The 19823-nt window shown below is 43.8% G+C and overlaps 2 protein-coding genes across 3 annotated transcripts; one reads left to right on the top strand and one right to left on the bottom strand.

The window, feature by feature from the left end:
* Window positions 1-218: 218 nt before the first annotated feature.
* LOC135082313 (dynein light chain 2, cytoplasmic) lies at window positions 219-2390 on the bottom strand. Of its 2 annotated transcripts, none has more exons than XM_063977105.1 (3): window positions 2196-2390; window positions 1201-1324; window positions 219-422 (listed from the first exon to the last, which is right to left on the bottom strand). In XM_063977105.1, the coding sequence occupies exons 2-3, from the start codon at window positions 1306-1308 to the stop codon at window positions 261-263; spliced, it is 270 nt and encodes an 89-aa protein (XP_063833175.1). In that variant the 5' UTR covers window positions 1309-1324; window positions 2196-2390; the 3' UTR covers window positions 219-260. The 2 variants fall into 2 exon arrangements, with proteins under 2 accessions (XP_063833175.1, XP_063833174.1); XM_063977104.1 differs by having other exon boundaries at window positions 2258-2385.
* Window positions 2391-4274: 1884 nt separating this feature from the next.
* Window positions 4275-19181, top strand: LOC135082027 (serine/arginine-rich splicing factor 1A). The gene is made up of 6 exons (XM_063976779.1): window positions 4275-4603; window positions 6522-6730; window positions 7936-8093; window positions 12163-12239; window positions 13578-13684; window positions 19094-19181. The coding sequence occupies exons 1-5, from the start codon at window positions 4425-4427 to the stop codon at window positions 13678-13680; spliced, it is 726 nt and encodes a 241-aa protein (XP_063832849.1). The 5' UTR covers window positions 4275-4424; the 3' UTR covers window positions 13681-13684; window positions 19094-19181.
* Window positions 19182-19823: the final 642 nt, after the last annotated feature.

Raw genomic sequence — 19823 nt, 5'->3', positions numbered from 1 at the left:
GCTAGGTATAAGTCTAGGAATAATTAACTAAAATTTAATTTTAATATAAATACACTAAGAAGTGAAAGTTTACCCAAGTCAATATTGAACCTTAAGTATAGCTAACACATTACAAACATACATGAGTGCGGGGTGTCCGGCGTTGGAAATAAAATGTCACTCGCGGGCGCGGCCGGCCCGGGCGCTGGGCGCGGCCCGCGGGCCCGGGGCGGCCGACCGGGCCGGGGCTAACGAAAAATTTGGAGCGTGACGGGGCGCGGCTAGCCGCTCTTGAACAGCAGGATGGCAACCTGCCCGAGGTAGAAGTAGATGAAGTGGCGCGTCTCGTGCGTCACGTACGAGCCGAAGTTGCGGCCCACGATGCAGTGCCACGTGGGGTTGTACTTCTTGTCGAACTCTTTCTTGATGAAAGCGGCTATGTCCTGCAAGGAACGTCCAACGATTAGGACATGTTGTGAGCCGACCTATTCTAATGAGGGCTATCGTTTTAGCGCTCACCAGTTAGCGCCACTGTAGAGTAATATCCTGTCACTTGCTAGTCGTGAAGACAGTGGCACCAACTTGTGAGCGCTAAAGTGGTAGGAGGACTATCGCATTTGCACGAACATAAGGTCCTGTCAATCGCCAGGGGTGCCAACTGTTAAGTATAAAAACGATAGCCCTCATTGGATTGGACACTAACTGTAACCCATTCTCAAACCCTTGAAGCAGTGCAAAAACAATTTACTCATAAATTTAATAAAACGGTAACACCAATTTTCCTACAAAATAATTTCACCAATAACTGACTAATCAGTGTCATAGTAGGTAATTAAATTTATGTTCCTTTTACTAATTACAAAATATTTAGGTATCTAGGTACCTATTGTCAAAATAAATCGTAAACAATTAACAACCGTTTTGTGACCACAAAGGAGGAAGCCACAACAATTATCAGCGGTGGGAACCATTTCAATTTATTGAAGTGTCCACTCCCATGATAAGTAGTGTAGTTTGAAATTCATAATGTTGGATGTCTACAAGTGTCACTGAATTATAATATTTTAAATTGCCACAAGATTTTTTAAACAAAATCATGACAGCAAATATATTTTAAAGGCTAAGAGAAATACATTTAATAAAATAAACCAATGTCAGTTGTGGAACTCTCTTCGTAAACACCAGCAATGAACAAGTATGAAGGTAAGAATTTGAACGAACCTTTTCGATGTTGAATTTTTCCAGTGCTTGTGTGGCGCAGTCTACAGCGTCCTGCTGCATCTCCTCGCTCATGTCAGCATTTTTGATCACCGCCTTGCGGTCACACATTTTGTCAGCTGTGTTTCTGTAAAGAGAACACGTCTCTGAAAACCATATCACTGATTTATTTATCTTACATCAGAGCTTCACCGTCGGGTAACAAAACTTGTTTCATCGTACTTGAATGTTTGAATTTTATCTCTAAGTAGGTAAGGCAAAAATAAACAAGTACCCAGATTGTCAGTAGTCTGGCAATGCAGATATGATATAACATTCATAGGCAAGCTTGAGTGCACCAAGGACATTGAGCAATATTAAATTATCACACTCAGCAAATAGAAACATTCAGTCTATCACATTACTTATTACTCAGGATACAAGCACGCTTCAACGAAACCAATCAATAAGAAAAGGTTATCAACGCGTCAATGCTTTTCCGATAACATTTTGCGTATTTTCCAGCTCATGCACCCGATCGATTGTTTATATACAGGCTTTAAATAACCTCCAGTAAAGGTCAGACACGCAAAATCCGGGAGTCCCGATGGAGCGCGCCCTTTTGAATCCTACGGGCGCAAAATAATCACCGGACACGGAACACTTTAATCAATTAGCTAAATGTGCAGAGATGTTGGACAAGATTTAATCCTGGTTACCTGACTACTTGAACGCTTTGAGAACACTTTTTCGTGCGAATTCGGACGGAGGCACTAGCAATAATACCCGTCATCAATATTACAGCAAAACCACAAGTGAGAGGCGCGGACAAAATTGGATGTAAAAAGATAAAAGTAATATATCAGCTCTAGGTTATTGCTATGGAAATACAAAGTTAAATCGATAATAGAAATCTGATGCACATTTTTGCGAAAACATCATCTTGAACGCATTGAAACAGTCTTCGATTTTACAACTCCATTTTAGAAATTTAATATCAGAAAAATTAAAAAACTTACCAAATAACACTCCGTATTAATAAACACACTGAAAACTAATAAATAATGCAGCAAATACTCACTTTAACTTCGGGAAAACGAATTAAATTTTCACGTAAAGATTTTGATACCGGAGATTCTATGCCTACTTTCTAGAGGATTCTTTCACAGGCTTCTTTCAGACAAAAGAGATCGTCGTGCGCTAGAGGGCGTTCGAAATTCAAATAAAAAATAATAGTACGACGTTCTATGTCACGAATGGGTCTTTATTTCTAGCCAGAAATATTTAATTATTTTCAAATTCAATTAATTATTACAAAGTATGTTTAAAAAGTTTAATTTAGCTGAAATTAAAAAAATGGTTTCCCATCAATAATTTTTTGAAAGTAAATAACCATTGCATTATAAACTCCACAGACGAAAGGTCATAGACTAGAAAACTTCCTCACTTCCTGTACGCGTTGCAATGGGTTACCGTTGTAGAAATAATCTTCCTTGGACATGGGGCAAATTATATACGATGGAGAATTGATATTGTATTTTAAAAATGAAATCGTTATTAATATTTCTTAGCGAATAGAATCGCTTCTCAAACTAAATTTTAAATAAACAAGTGGAAAAGATCGAATTGCCTAAGGCGCTACAGTTCTTGTGTGTGTACTGTGGCAGTTGGATTTTTTCAATTTGTTTATTTAAAAAAATATTTATCGTTAATTTAATGAATACCTTGCGTCTGAAATACATATCTGAAACTGAGCCTGGATATTTTTTATGAATGATTACACACTACTTGCATTTGACAAGAAGTAACAGAACAGGATTGATAATTTAATTTAATTGTAAAAAGATGAACTGTTTATGTTATTATGGTATACAGGGTGTGGTTTTGTAAAACAACGCCCATCTCAGGGGTGGTAATACACTGTTTTTTGTAAGATAAGATAGGTAGCGCATTTTCTTACATAACTTTTCAATTCCTATCATTGGAAGTCCGAAAATATTTCTCATACAATTTGATACCATAATGATCATTCTTCATAAAAAATTTAAAATCTACATATTTAAAAACATAATCATTGATATTCATAATATCACTAATCATACACTTAGTTTTTACTAATATTTGTTTTCATATATTTTTCTATACTAATGATCGAAACTCATAATCATTCGAATAAATAACTATAATATTCATAAATGTGATGTATCCTAATATTTGTTTTCATAAAATTACTCATAAGTGTATTTATCCATATTATTGAAAATCATGATGTCTATATTCGTATTAAATCGTATTTTAACATTAAATTAATTTGAAATGGTCCAAAACAGGCAATATTTTGTGCCACAAAACTAACGTGACAGAAACGAATCGCTGCAAAACCGACTCCACGTAGTCTTGTCTGCCCTACCCCTAGAGTGTAATTTAAAAGCCGGAGGCGCGGAGGGAGGGCAGCCCTCGCCCGCTGTAACGAGGCTCAGGCGCCCGGGTGAGCTGCGGAAGCAAGCGTGGGTGCCTGAGCATCGTTACGCAAGGGCGGAAGGGCTGCACATCCCGCAGCGCCGGAGACGAGGAGATACCAATGCATGCTGCATGCTTGCTTTCATGCTGCATGCTCTGCATGCTTATCTACTCTATTAAATTATATTATGATTTTTTTAAAGATACGAGTATGTCTGTTATAAAGTAAATTATTCTGAACAACAACATTATGAGTTGAAGTATGTTCTTAGTAACAACATTATTAATTAAAACAATATGATCAATGAATGTTATGAAGAAAAAAGTACTGAAAATAAAAATTATGTATTTTAAATGGTTCTTGGTAGTAACAGTATTGATAAAAAAATTATGATTACTAACTGTTATGAGCTCCGATGGTAGTAATAAAAATGTATGAATAAAAAAAGTATGAAAAATAAAATTATGAAGAGAGATTATTAAGAACACAAATCGGTAGTAAGACAAAGAATAGGATTTAGAATTTTATGTGAGCCAATAAAATAGAACCGATAAGATAATATGATAAGAAGCGTTTATTTGTTTAACTTGTTAAATTACAAGATTTTGTTCACTAAATGTAGGTATTATAAGTTTTAAAGCTGGCAACATTAACAGTGTCAACCGGAGAGCCGCCATTTTTAGGAATTAGTTTTTGGATGGACGCAAGAAAACGCCGAAAGAAAATAAACGTGTACTTTATCATTAGGAAGTTGAATTAATTGTTTAGTGGAAGAAAACAAAATAAAATGTCTGGTGGCAGCGGATCTAACAGAAATGAGTGCAGAATATACGTCGGTAACCTGCCCCCAGACATAAGGACAAAGGACATCCAAGACCTCTTCTACAAATTCGGAAAAGTTACTTTCGTCGACTTGAAAAATAGGAAAGGACCACCGTTTGCTTTCGTCGAGTTTGAGGACCCAAGGTAAAGGATGATATATTTACTAAAAAAAACCATTGTTGGTAGCCGTTGTGTAGATGAAACTGGTAATAAGCTATTTTTTCTACCTACCTACATATTTTGTAGAATCTGGATCAATATTAATCATTATTAATTAAAGTTTTTTAATGATGCATGTAGATATGTAGTTGTTAATTCAAGCAAATATTATCAATGCATGCTTGTGTGCCAGTGTAGTGATAACAGCTAAATACCACTATCATCTTTTCCACTAACAAATAAATAAACGATAATGGTATTTTTGAATGGAGTTGGTAACAAAATTATCTTAACATATTTTTAATACTAACTTCTTAGTCTTCATTACAAATCTGAGTTGAGTACCCATAATTTATGCACAATCTATTTTTAATTAACTTCTGTTAAAAATGCACCATTGTTATTAATCAATATGTAAAAATACCATTCTCTTTGTTAGTCGTTTATTTCATCTAAAACATTAAGAATGAAAAAGATAAAAACCTCACTAAGATATCATTTAGTGTCATTAAAATACTGGTGCGCCTACTACTATTAAAATGCTAATTAATGTATGCAGAAAATGGCATTGCTATTGTTTGTGGGTTTAGTCTCAGAATGCCCAATTTGCAAAATGTCTAAAGGTGTTTGTGGTGTATGTAGCAGCCTGTGCAATAAGACATTATTTGTTAGCTATGGTATTAAGAGGTTATTGTAATTAGCATAAGTAGTTGATTCAACATTTTTGTCTCATTTTTATGATCTTTGAATCTGGTTTTTTTTTTGTATAAGCATTGAATTCAATGTGTACTACTGACCAATACTCAATACTCAATTTTTTATTGCATCCATAATGCACAGTTAGTATTTTAAGGTTAGGTACTATATATGGATGCTATTTCTGTTTCTTGACCTGACTTACAATATCATAATATTTTAATAGTAATCAGTAGCAGGTAGCAGGCAACTACCCACTAAAAACCCTATGAGTTGGGAATGCTGGACATCACCATCTGCAATTTCCTGTGGCATTCATAAATATGCATTCACTAGTCCTTTTAAAAAAAATAATAATAGCAATCTGTCTTGCTGTTTGCTTGCAGTATATGCGCCAGTATATGACATTTATCTTCAATCATATCAAACTATGCTTGCATACAGCGTTGAATAGAGCTCTGTGATTGGTTCACATATGACCCTTTGCATCCACGCACTCTATGAAGCCTCATAATAATGTTTGTGAATACGAGTGTTAACCTAGGAAGTGCCATAATCGATGCAAATAAATTATTATTGAACATTTATGTCAGTTTGGTCCCACCAAGTTCCTACAGCTATCTTAGCTAAACTTTAATTATTTTTGATTCCGTCACCAGAGGCCTAATTCACATATTTTGACAGGTCAAGATCTCGCTGACGTTCAGAAGTCGTCCCATTGAAAAACAGTTCTAAATGTATTCACAAGGATCATTTTGATAGAACGATTACTTGATAGGATCGCAACTCAGTGTTTTGTTGTCATTGAAGTTTTGTTACATGAATAAGGCAGTAATAACAGTATTATGCTGCGTTTACACTGCGCGGAAATTAGCCAAGTCAAGTCAAAAAAACTGGAGTGGGGATGAATTATGAATGAATTTCATCCCCACTCCTCTGTTTTTTTGACTTGACTTGGCTAATTTCCGCATATAGTTCCAAAATTCTGAACTGTCCTATGCATGACATTGACAGTGGGGCGCCACCGTCAATACCGGATGGCTGGTTCCGATTTTTGCCATGTTGGAAACCATATAGTTGAACGATGGTAGCGCCCCCCTGTCATTGAGTTTGGTGGGACAGTTCAGCGTGGGTCATCTATAGTGTAAAATTTCTGCATAGTGTAAAAGCAGCATTACATTCACAACCTTAACCCTTCAACCTCCAGAGACGCAGACGACGCGGTCCGAGCGCGGGACGGTTACGACTACGACGGCTACCGGCTGCGCGTGGAGTTCCCGCGCGGCGGTGGCGGTGGCGGCGGCGGTCGCGGCGCCCGCGGCGGCGGCGAGCGCTTCGGGGCCCGGGGCAGCACCCGCGGCCCGCCTGCCAGGCGGTCGGAGTACCGCGTGCTGGTTACTGGCTTGCCACCTTCAGGTAGGGGCTATAGTCTATTACACTAGCATTTTTAGTCTATAATATTCACTGTTTGCCATAGGCTTCGATAAAATCTAGAAAAGTAAGTGTTGTCTTGCCACGCCTCTGTTTTTTTCTTTCTTGAGTCAATCATGAATTCAAAATAGCTCTACAAAATAGTAAATGAATATCTCATCCTTAGTAGATTCCAGGACAGTTGAGAAACCATGACCACTGAGGGCAACTGAGTCACTGGACTCCACCCTACCCATGACAAAGAACAGTGCAAACGGACACAGGAGTGGATTATTGTAGTTCCCTACAGATTGCCGCTGGGACCACGGATATAAGAGAAAAAAAAAAAAAAATCTCAGTGTTAGACTACCCACAGACTACAGACTGTCAGCTGATAGTCGAGCAGTTGATCTGTATGAACGAACATGTATGAAAGTGCACACACTACACCGATTTGGTATCGGCCGATTCCTCATGCAGGGCACATAGTAATTCGAACTGACGGCTGATGGGGCAGCAAGGTTCTGGAGTGGAGGCTACGTATTGGAAAGCGCAGCGTAGGACGTCCACCCAGGGTGGACCTATGGCTCGTAAAGGTAGCTGGAAGACGCTGGATGCAGGACTCTACGGACTGATCATTATGGAAATTATTGGGGGAGGCCTATGTTCAGCAGTGGACGTCCTAAGGCTGAAATGATGAAGACGATGACCATGTTCGTCAACGCAGTCGGCGAACCCATTTGTCCTGACAGTGGCAAAGCAAAGTGGTGATTGGGACCTTCTCGTCAAGAATTATATTTTAAGTCAGATAATATGCTCCATTTCTCCAATAATAACCACAATCCCTCCCCGCAGGCTTGTGGCAAGCAAGACCTGAAGAACCACATGGTGGTGACCCATAAGCTCCTCCAAAACAAGTTTCCTCTTTATCTAAAGACCATTCCGCGCAGGCTCGTGGCAAGACCTTAAGGACCACATGGTGGTGACCCACAAGCCCCTCTAAGGCTGGTTTTAGAATCACGCTGACGCACGCTGACAGCCGAAATGTATGAAGCGTCGGCGCCAAGCGATCAGTGCCACTCAGGAACGTTCCCTTCAATTATATACACATTGATCTGTCAGCGCCGACGATCAGCGAGCATTCAGCGCGATTCTGAAATCCGCCTAAAAAAGTTATCTTCCTCCTTATCTAAAGACTGTATTCCCCTTAGGCTCGTGGCAAGACCTGAAGGACCACATGCGCGAGGCAGGCGACGTGTGCTTCGCGGACACGTTCAAGGACGGCTCGGGCGTCGTGGAGTTCCTGCGCCACGAGGACATGAAGTACGCAGTCAAGAAGCTCGACGACTCGCGCTTCCGCAGCCATGAGGTGAGGCCGTCAGGTTATGTGCTGTTTGTTCAAGGACGGCTCGGGCGTCGTGGAGTTCCTGCGCCACGAGGACATGAAGTACGCAGTCAAGAAGCTCGACGACTCGCGCTTCCGCAGCCATGAGGTGAGGCCGTCAGGTTATGTGCTGTTTGTTCAAGGACGGCTCGGGCGTCGTGGAGTTCCTGCGCCACGAGGACATGAAGTACGCCGTCAAGAAGCTCGACGACTCGCGCTTCCGCAGCCATGAGGTGAGGCCGTCAGGTTATGTGCTGTTTGTTCAAGGACGGCTCGGGCGTCGTGGAGTTCCTGCGCCACGAGGACATGAAGTACGCCGTCAAGAAGCTCGACGACTCGCGCTTCCGCAGCCATGAGGTGAGGCCGTCAGGTTATGTGCTGTTTGTTCAAGGACGGCTCGGGCGTCGTGGAGTTCCTGCGCCACGAGGACATGAAGTACGCCGTCAAGAAGCTCGACGACTCGCGCTTCCGCAGCCATGAGGTGAGGCCGTCAGGTTATGTGCTGTTTGTTCAAGGACGGCTCGGGCGTCGTGGAGTTCCTGCGCCACGAGGACATGAAGTACGCCGTCAAGAAGCTCGACGACTCGCGCTTCCGCAGCCATGAGGTGAGGCCGTCAGGTTATGTGCTGTTTGTTCAAGGACGGCTCGGGCGTCGTGGAGTTCCTGCGCCACGAGGACATGAAGTACGCCGTCAAGAAGCTCGACGACTCGCGCTTCCGCAGCCATGAGGTGAGGCCGTCAGGTTATGTGCTGTTTGTTCAAGGACGGCTCGGGCGTCGTGGAGTTCCTGCGCCACGAGGACATGAAGTACGCCGTCAAGAAGCTCGACGACTCGCGCTTCCGCAGCCATGAGGTGAGGCCGTCAGGTTATGTGCTGTTTGTTCAAGGACGGCTCGGGCGTCGTGGAGTTCCTGCGCCACGAGGACATGAAGTACGCCGTCAAGAAGCTCGACGACTCGCGCTTCCGCAGCCATGAGGTGAGGCCGTCAGGTTATGTGCTGTTTGTTCAAGGACGGCTCGGGCGTCGTGGAGTTCCTGCGCCACGAGGACATGAAGTACGCGGTCAAGAAGCTCGACGACTCGCGCTTCCGCAGCCATGAGGTGAGACAAGCCAGTTCTACTTGATCACATACAGGGTGTCCCAGAATAGGTGAATCAAACTGATAGGGGAGGTAGCTCTACTAATGTACTATCCCTAAAAAATATGAAAAAAAAAATTGAGTTCGGATTTTTTTTTTTAAATAAAATATCTTTGTAAATGTAAATATCTTTGGACAATCTCACACAGCGCCATCTAGCCCCAAAGTAAGCAATTAATATACTTGTGTTATGGGTGCTAGCTTAACGGATATACTACTTATATACTTTTTTTTTTTAAAACGCCCAGACCCGTCACAAAAATTAAAATTCATCATTTCAATTTCTGCCCGGCCGGGAATCGAACCCGGGACCTCTCGGCATATTAGCAGGCCTATTCATCTCCGCGAGTTTACATCGAAAACAAAACACGCACGATGGCCCACCTACAGGATACGATTCGACAAGGCCTCACATACGAGCGAACATTGACTCACGCACGCGTATTCTTGTGTATGATGGAAGAAAATGGTGTACTAAATACTGTGCAGTATTTAACTGCCTAAATAATAATAAAAATACAGAATGTACATTTTTAAGTTGCCTCAAGACAGGTTCTGAGAGGTAAATAAGTAGTTAATATTATTCATGATAATTCATGCTAAATCATGTATTTCCTCCGCCATTTTCCGCAGTTTGGCACCTCACGTCACATCATTTACCGAAGTCAGCCCTATAGCTTCGGCGCAGTGCCGATCACTGACGTTTGTCAACAAAATGGTGCTTGACTCTTGAGACAGGCTAAATTATACCATATTGTTAATGACATTGAGCATACATTTTTTTAAATACCTTCGCGAAGTAAAACTTCTGTACGTAGTACTTATTATTATTCTGTGTCGGTACTCTCTAAATTATTATCCATGAGTGCACACGCACACAACAATAATGACAGTCGGATTGCTTCCCTTGACCAAAAATTGGTTGGGCGCGTCTTCGTGGATGGCACGATCTATACCTATTTCTATTACAAAATAGTGTCAATGGAAAATATTGAATTCTTATAGGCTGTCCGCCGGATACAACTCAGTACCTGTAACGCCCCTAGGTCTGCGGGTGTCTATGGGCGACGGTAATCACTTACCATCGGGTGATCCGTCTGCTCGTTTGCCTCCTATCACATAAAAAAAAAGTTTCCATACAAATTATCGCAATTACAACTTCTGAATCTCGGATGCGAACAGGGCCTAAGTGGAAAATGAAAAATCTCAATTCAGAAACTGGGGGTGAATCCTGAATTTCCCAATTAATCTTTGTCACTTGTCTTAACATCCCAAGATAGGGTGACACAGATGGATTTTAAAGAAGTATCATTGACTAACCTAGGTACTAACTAAAACCCAATGGAGTATGGTCATTTCAAGGTTACCTGTTGTGTGCACTGCCACATGACCAAAGTATTGCAATATTTTTTGTCCCACGACCTTGGCAAGGCGCATTACAAGCAGGTTTAATGTGCCCGGTATGTCACGCAGTAAAATATTAAAAAGCTATTACTCTTTATTGCCAAGCAACTACACCTACATAACTATTGAATATCTCACATACCAGGCACGTCAATTAAATAAACAATTAATGTGAATAAACCATATTTTTATTGGCAAACTTATAAATCATGAGGCATAAAAAAGAATGTATTGTTTCACTAAACCAACACTGCGTCATTCGTGCTGTTTGCCCGTTAGCAACTGAACAACCTTGGGGGTAATTGCTCATTCCGATTGATTGTGCATTCGTTTGTAGTGCTCCATTTTACTATCGATTGTAGTCGATGTTTATTTGATGATGACCAATAAGATTATTATGCTTCATTGAGCCGTTTTGTGGCACATGTTAAATGGAAAAGTTGTTTCCAAGATTTAGATATAGAATAGACCATCTGATTAAAATTCCTATGTCGCTCAGAAATATCTTGGCACTAATAATGTTATTGAAACAATTATTTTGGTCTAATGTTATAAATAAGCTACACTGGCCATGTTTTCAGTATAATCAGTTAAACCAGCTGACCTACGATAGTGGCTAAGGTTTACCTACTAGTCTTGTCATAAAGTCGAGTCGGCGCATCATCAATAGGTTCTTCATGTCGTAACGGAGAAAATACCCTCCACATAAAGTGAAATAGACCGCACTCAATGGTTCACTCCACGAGTGCACAAGAAAGGCTGCAGTGCGGGAGGAATGGCGACAGATTGTGAAGCTTGCCACCGGACCTGGTGTGACGACCACGACCACTCTGGCAAGAGTGTAGCGACGAAGAAGAGAAAGTGAAATAAAATTCACAGTAGGCAAACCTTGAAGTGACTACATCAGAATCTCTTCTCATACCACCAGTACCAACATAGCCTCCAATCATACTTCGTATTTACTAGGAGAGTGCCGATCCACCCACACAACTGTCCATAGACGTCCACGTTTTGCTGCCTCACATATAAGTCATACATTTACGCCCGTATTTTCTTTGTGTCTTCTCTCTTGAGCCGATTCTTCTCACTACTGTCCCAAAGCAGTGGTAGGCTTGGGTAAAGCGCTCTTTGGGAGCCTACTTGCATAAATAAACAATTTGATTCGTGTATGTTTGACGTCAAGCCCCTTTTTCCGACTGGGCACCGCGATCGAAGAGGTCGCGGTCTGATAAAAGATATTTTTCCAGTAGACAAGGGCCTCCCTTGATCCTTATGTGCCCAGAGCCCCGATTACGGTAATTTTTAACGTCTCCAATCCAGACGCGCTTCATCGATTCTGCGATACGATTGGTCATCGTAATGATCAAAACAGCGTACATCAGCTGTTTTGACCAATCGTATCGCAGAATCGATGAAGCGCGTCTGGATTGGAGACGTTAAAAATTACCGTAATCGGGGCTCATTGCCTCAGGTTAAAGACGGCCCTGTTTGACGCTACTCATTGTCCGCAGGGCGAGGTATCTTACATCCGCGTCAAGGAAGACTACGGCGGCGGCGGCGGCGACAGGTTAGCCAAAGACAGGGATAGGTGATACACTTTTATTATCTTTTATTTATTTTGTTTATGTATGCTTCATTATTATGTTGCTTGATGTTTTTATTGAAGCATGTTACGGTACTTTTGATAAATAATGCCTGTCCATACCAAATAATGTTTAGTATAGCACTGCACTTCACATTGCAGTCTGGCTGGTATCTGGTTCTGGCAACTTTATTGCAGTCACATTTTAGAAAAGATTGCCCAAGGTCCTCTTTGGTGTCCTAATTCCTAATATTTTAATTCTTTTGTTTTTACTTTTTTCCACAACTTGCCATAATATAAAAGTGCACAAAACTTGTTTCAAAATCAGTATGTATTTATATTCAATCCACGCTTGAATATAAAAACATACTTGAGTATTATTTACAAATGTGCAGGCCTGAAAGATGCCACCTGATAAAATTTTAAGAATCAATGGCAGATAGCATTAATTTCTTTGCGTAGAGGTTTACCTCTTTAGTTAAAGCCCGATCCGTGAGCACGTAGAATTTTGTCCAATGACCTCTAGCTTCCCATCCTTATCGCTCGCGCGTAATTATATTTCTGTCGCGACTGTGCGACTGCCACCCGCAGTTAGTGTGCGAGCGCGATAGCAACATAATTACGCGCGAGCGATAAGGATGGCTAGCTTGGGGTCATTGGACAAAATTCTACGTGCTCACGGACCAGGCTTTAGCAGCGATAGAAAAGGTCGATACGACTGTCGAGTTGACAATATAATTATTGTCTCTTCCCATCTTGTGTATTTGTCGTTGTCTCGTTCTCCCGCCAAAATATGTCAAAATCAAAAAATCAAAAGTATTTATTCATTTTAGACCACAAGTGGCACCTATGAACGTCAAAATATTATTATAAAAAATAATAAAAAAAGAAAAGGTAGTCCTTATGGGGCACTTTACATGTCTCCTTATCTTTTGGGCCCTACCAGACGGGTTCACCCATGACAATGGGTTTGTTTACATTTGGTATCGCTTCTCGTTGGCCGTACTTTAGAGGTTTACCTCTTTAGTTATAGTCTGGTCCGTGAGCACGTAGAATTTTGTCCAATGACCCCTAGCTACCCATCCTTATCGCTCGCGCGTAATTATGTTGCTATCGCGCTCGCACACTCACTGCGGGTGCCAGTCGCACAGTCGCGACAGCAATATAATTACGCGCGAGCAATAAGGATAGGTAGCTAGGGGACATTGGACAAAATTCTACGTGCTCGGCGACTAGACTACCACATGACATTTTGCAAATTGGACATCTTGAGACTAAAAGGACTAAAACACCACCCTATTGCATGCGACGTAAAGACGGTATTGCAACGTCCACAACTCGCAGGTCGCGCTCGTACTCGCCCCGGCGGCGCGGCTCGCCGACCTACTCGCCCGTGCGGCGCAGCTACTCGCGCTCGCGCTCGCGCAGCCGCGACCACAACTACTAGCCGGGTACGTAAGCAATCGGAACACTGTGCACTGCCACCACACACACCACACACAACCAATAACCGTTTCAGCTCGGAATGACAACTTCTCAAAATGACAACCGGGGCGCAAAATGTCCACTTCTCGAAATGACAACTTCGTAAAAGACAACTTCTCATATAGATGACCCACGCTGAACTGTCCCACCAAACTCAATGACAGGGGGGCGCTACTATCGTTCAACTATATGGTTTCCAACATGCCAAAAATCGGAACCAGCGATCCGGTATTGACGGTGGCGCCCCACTGTCAATGTCATGGACAGGACAGTTCAGTATTTTGGAACTATCCGGGCGTGGCACCGTATATCCGCGGTGGAAACTTGGTGCTTTAGATAGAGATACCTTTCAGGCAGCAGCCCTTGTAAAAGCCTGGCTCCCAACACCAGCTGGACCCGTCCAGGTGGATGAGGAGGCGGAATGGCTCCGGGTAGCTATGACGCACGTGTGTGATGCGTCCATGCCTCGCGTTGGTCCACTGCCTCCTCGCCGACAAGTCTACTGGTGGTCAGAGGCCATCGCTGTATTGCGTCGAGCGTGCAACGCAGCACGCCGCGAAGCCTACCGGCACCACCGGAGACGTGTCCGCGATCCAGACCAGGACGATCCACTTCGCGAAGCCTATAAGGAGGCCAAAAAAGCTCTAAAGATTGCCATAGCCAGAGCTAAAGTGGAGGCGCGAAAAAATCTGCTTGCCACGCTTACCAGTGATCCATGGGGACGGCCATATAAAACTGTCAGGGGAAAACTCCGACCATGGGCTCCTCCGGTAGCGCTCTCATTGGAACCGGCCGTGCTCGCTACGGTCGTCGCAGGTCTTTTTCCAGCGCGCGCAGAACATACTCCACCAGCCATGAGGCCCCACCCAGTGGCCTCGACAGCTGCACCTGAGCTTATATCAGAGGGTGAACTTGGAGCAGCCTATCTAAGAATGCGCCGGAAGAATGTGGCCCCGGGTCCAGACGGACTCTCGGGAAAGGCATGGGCGCTGGCCGAAGAGACCCTTGGGGGCAGAGTAAAGCGGCTCTTTGACGCCTGTCTTGAGCAGGGGCGCTTTCCAGCGCAATGGAAATGTGGACGTTTGGTCCTATTAAGGAAGGAGGGGCGACCACCAGACTCCCCTTCCGGGTACCGTCCTATAGTATTGCTTGATGAGATAGCCAAGTTACTGGAGCGAATTATCGCTAGGCGTCTTATCAAGCACTTAGAAGAGCAAGGGCCGAACCTAGCTACCACCCAATTTGGGTTTAGAGCCGAAAGAGGGACGGTAGATGCCATTTTACGGGTCAAAGAGCTAGCTGAAAAAGCGGTGGCCCGAGGAGGGGTACTGTTGGCAGTGTCTATTGACATTAAAAATGCTTTTAATAGCCTACCATGGGCTTGCATCAGGCAGGCTCTTGTACACCACGGCGTCCCGTTATACCTCCAAAACGTAGTGGCCGACTATCTGGCCAACCGAGAGGTTACTCTGGAAGGGAAAGATGGGCGAGTTCTCCGCCAGAAAGCTTTGTGTGGAGTTCCACAGGGGTCGGTCCTTGGGCCTCTCCTGTGGAACCTGGGATACGATTGGGTCCTCCGCGGGCGTCTAATTACGGGGGTCGGTGTGACATGTTACGCCGACGACACTCTCGTGACGGCCCGCGGGGATGATATCCGAGAGGCGGTACGACGCGCTACGGCCGGCGTAGCGATCGTGGTCCGCAGAATACGCGAACTAGGATTAGAAGTGGCGCTCGAGAAATCTGAAGCTCTGTGTTTCCATGGGCCTCGGCAGGCGCCACCAGCTGGGACCCATCTCGTCGTTGGAGGCACTACAATCCCAGTTGGGAAGTCCCTACGTTACCTGGGGCTCCAATTGGATGGACAATGGACGTTCGACGAGCATTTCAAGCGCCTTACACCGAAGCTAATGGCGACTGCTGGTGCTCTTAGCAGGCTGATGCCAAATATAGGTGGGCCTGCTGCGGCGAGTCGTCGTCTATATCTTGGAGTCGTTCGCTCAATGGCGTTGTACGGAGCCCCAGTATGGTACAAAGCTGTTTCAGCAAAAAGTACCCTACTTCTGCAGAAGGCACAGCGTTTGATTGCTTTGAGGGTGGTCCGCGGGTACCGCACAATATCTGCAGACGCAGCCCTCTCATTGGCTGGGAGCATGCCTTGGGACTTGAACGCCAAGGTCCTCGCCGCGGTATACCAGTGGCGGGGAGACCAGAAATCTGAAGGGCAAAGGCCTGCACCCCGTGAGGTTGAGGCTAAAAAAGAAGAGCTGGAGGAGATGGCCCTAGAATGCTGGAGAGGACGCTTGGCCGTTAGTCAAGTCGGGCGTCGCACTGTGCAGGCACTTCTGCCTGTCCTAGCGGAGTGGCTGCGACGTCGGCATGGTCGTCTAACCTACCGGATGACCCAGCTACTGACAGGCCACGGGTGTTTCGGGGCCTTCCTTCACAGAATAGGCCGAGAAGAGGTACCAGGCTGCCATCACTGCAACCTTGACACTGTAGATACAGCTGAGCACACGCTCCAAGAATGCCCAGCTTGGGCGGATGAGCGTGCGGCCCTCAATATATGTATAGGAAATGACCTCTCTCTACCGGTCTTAGTCCACCATATGACCAACGGAGAGGAGGCGTGGCGTGGAGTTCTCACCTTCTGTGAAGCAGTCATTTCACAGAAGGAAGCGGCGGAGAGGGAGCGGGAAGCATCACCCGACGCACCCATTGCCCGCCGCCGACGTCATGGGCACAGGAGGAGGCTCTATGACCTCCATCTGCCCCTTCCTAATAGGCCTCGGCCATCAGATACGGGGGTGTCTGGTGGCGTCTAAAGAGGCCGCGACGGCGCAGCACGTGTCCTGCGTGCCGCTCGCAGGAGGTTGAAGGCGTAATAACGCCTTGGTTGGGCTGGGCTTGGTTTAAGCGAGTGAAATGCCGAGCAGGGAACGCGGACGAATGCTTGAGGCAAAATGCCGATAGTGATGGCCCGCGTTCCCGACTCATATGGCTACCGAGGGCAACGTCAGGTTTTTAGTGGGTAGGCCCTGCCCGTCTGGCAGGGAGAACCCCACATAACCCACTAACTGCCCCCGCGGCTGGTGGGTATACAAATCAATGTATTTTCCTGACGAAAAAAAAAAAAAAAAAAAAAGTATTTTGGAACTATAATGTCTATTTCTCACAATGACAAATTCGCATTTGGTCAACTTCACATAATGACAACTGTAGAAGAACTAGAACTCTAGAAATAATGAAAATAAAATATCAACAAGTAGTTGACATTATGCGAAGTAGACCAAATGCGAATTTGTCATTGTGAGAAATAGACATCATGAGAAGTTGTCTTTTAGCGAAGTTGACATTTTAAGAAGTTGTCATTTCGAGAAGTGGACATTTTGCGCCTCCGTTGTCATTTTGGGAAGTTGTCATTCCGAGCTGAAACCACAATAACATACACGGGCGACTATGTACAGAGTAAACACAAATGAGCAGGTCATTTTCACAGAAACGCACCGAGCGCGGTTTGTATGTGAGCGCGCCAATACGTATGCGGTGCGCACGCACTGACTGACAAAATTTAGCGTGGATTAGCGGCACAGTATATCTACTGTGTTAGCGGGGAGTTGCGCCGAATTTTGTCAGTGTGTGCGTGCGCGCCGCATACGTATTGGCGCGCTCACATACAAACCGCGCTCGGTGCGTTTCTATGAAGATGACCTACTCATTTGTATTTACTCTGCTATGTACTTGGGGTTCCACACAAAGCCTTTCTTAGATTATGGCCATTCGCGTATCTAGGGTTATTTTTCACGGGGCTTTCTTAGGCCCAGAACACACGGTGAAACGAAACTGCAACTTCTAAAGCCTGGTCCGTGAGCACGTAGAATCCCGTCCAAAGACCCCAAGCTGCCCATCCTTGTCGCTCGCACGTAATTATGTTGCTGTCGCGCTCGCACACTCACTGCGGGCGCCCGTCGCACAGTCGCGACAGCAATATAATTACGCGCGAGCGATGAGGATGGATAGCTTGGGGTCATTGGACGGGATTCTACGTGCTCACGGACCAGGCTTTTGTTACTTTTGAGTTGCATCTAAGTTTCTGCCATAGATTCCGTTAGTCTCTCAACGGACGCTATGACAGAAACTTAGATGCAACTCAAAAGTAACTAGAAGTTGCAGTTGCGTTTCACCGTGTTCTGGGCCTTACAAGGAATGTCACGGGGGGGTCGGATCACCGTCATAGCTCATGACTGATTACTATCATCCTAGAATCGGTAGCCCACCGGTATGTTTATGGCTTCGCGCAGTTTGCACGTTTAAAATATCATCATCATCTCTGCTATCGTGTCTACTCAGCTGAACATAAGCCTCCCCCAATGGTTTCCATGTTGCCCGGTTGGTAGCGGCCTGCGTCCATTAATATTGTCATTTTTACCGATTCTATTAGCTAGCTGTTAGCCAAGTTGGTACTCCACATACACACACGCTCATTTCTCAAAATGTTTCTACATACACACTACGTTTACAAGATTTATCATAATAATATTTAACTACCTATAATGTATCATAGTTTGTAAAATAATATTACATGTTATAGTTTGTAAGCAACTGATTTTATTTACTGTTTGACTCTTGAATCCAATTTCATTACATTTCTGTAAATTTTATGTTGTTTACCATTTTCTGTTTGTCTGTCATATCATGTTTTACTCGCGTCATTCTCTTATGAAACAAAACAGGTAATGAACCAGCTCATAAGCTTAAAAGCTGGAAGTACAAATACTGATTTCACAAACAATAATTTTAATGTTGTTTTTTCATACCACAAACAAGTTTCTCTATTGATGGAATATGATAGCTGTTCTCCTTTTCTGGACCATGGTACAGTTTGTTTAAAAACCACTACAACCCGATCGAGCTAACTGCGCATCTCGCTGGAATGCGACTCTCCCTCGCCCTAGTGTTGTGACGTCACGGCCGCTAAGTACGAAGTTGACTTGATCGGGTTTTGTATTTTTTTTTTGGAGCATTCTTTTGTTTCCTCTACCTGTATTGCATGTTCTGTAATTTGATTTCAATAACGTTTATTTTTAAAGCCTGGTCCGCACGTAATTATGTTGCTGTCGCGCTCGCACACTCACTGCGGGCGCGTGTCGCACAGTCGCGACAGCAATATAATTACGCGCGAGCGACAAGGATGGGCAGCTTGGGGTCATTGGACGGGATTCTACGTGCTCACGGACCAGGCTTTAGTTTATAATAATAAACAAGAATATTGACTCGACTGGCAATAAATATATGTAAATGAAGTTTTTAAATGTTAGCGTAAGCTCCGTGCATTTGTTGACGTGTGACCAACTGAAGGTGATGTTTATCGACAGTGTAGCGGTACTCCGGGGCTCGCCGCCGTCGCCGCAGCGCCGCCTAGCGTTAAGACTTAGAACTACTTCGTTCCGACTTCGATGTTGCCTCTCGGCAGTGTTGCCAACTCGGATTTTGAAAAAGTCGTAGGACAGATTAGAAAATTACGTAGAAATGGTACAATTTCCATATAGAAAATACGTAGATCTACGTACTTTTTTTTCTGAGTGAAATGAAGAGAGTAGGGGTAGGTAAAAGTAATAAAACGACAATTTATATTACCCTAAAAGTAGTAAAGTACACTTTTATTGTGTATCATTTTCAGACAAATTAAATTTATACATAATTAAATTTGTTGGAAAGAAGGAAGGAAGTTGAAAAATATCGAAATACAACAACACCTTCGAAATCTTAGCACAATCTTAGTTCGAAATATTTTTATAGTGAAGATTCACTTTGACCGTTTGACGGTTTACACACACTGTCACGTCTCGTCACATTTCAAATTTCATATCAGTGGGTCTAGACAAAGTGCACATTTTAATCGCAAACCAGTCGAAAAGTGGTCGAAAAGCCTTTTTTTTGTATGGAGTTTTGACGGATTCGATTTTGGATTCGATCGAAAAGTGCACTTTGTCTAGACCCACAGATCAAGGCTTTTCAGTGACATTTACAGGGGGGCGCTGTACAGCATTTTTTCTATGGGGAAATGTCCAAATAACATTAGTTCCGACTTTTGCCACATGCCAA

The sequence above is a fragment of the Ostrinia nubilalis genome, chromosome 21 (genome assembly GCF_963855985.1).
Source record: "Ostrinia nubilalis chromosome 21, ilOstNubi1.1, whole genome shotgun sequence".
Taxonomy (NCBI): domain Eukaryota; kingdom Metazoa; phylum Arthropoda; class Insecta; order Lepidoptera; family Crambidae; genus Ostrinia; species Ostrinia nubilalis.
This window is presented reverse-complemented; position numbering and strand designations above follow the sequence as displayed.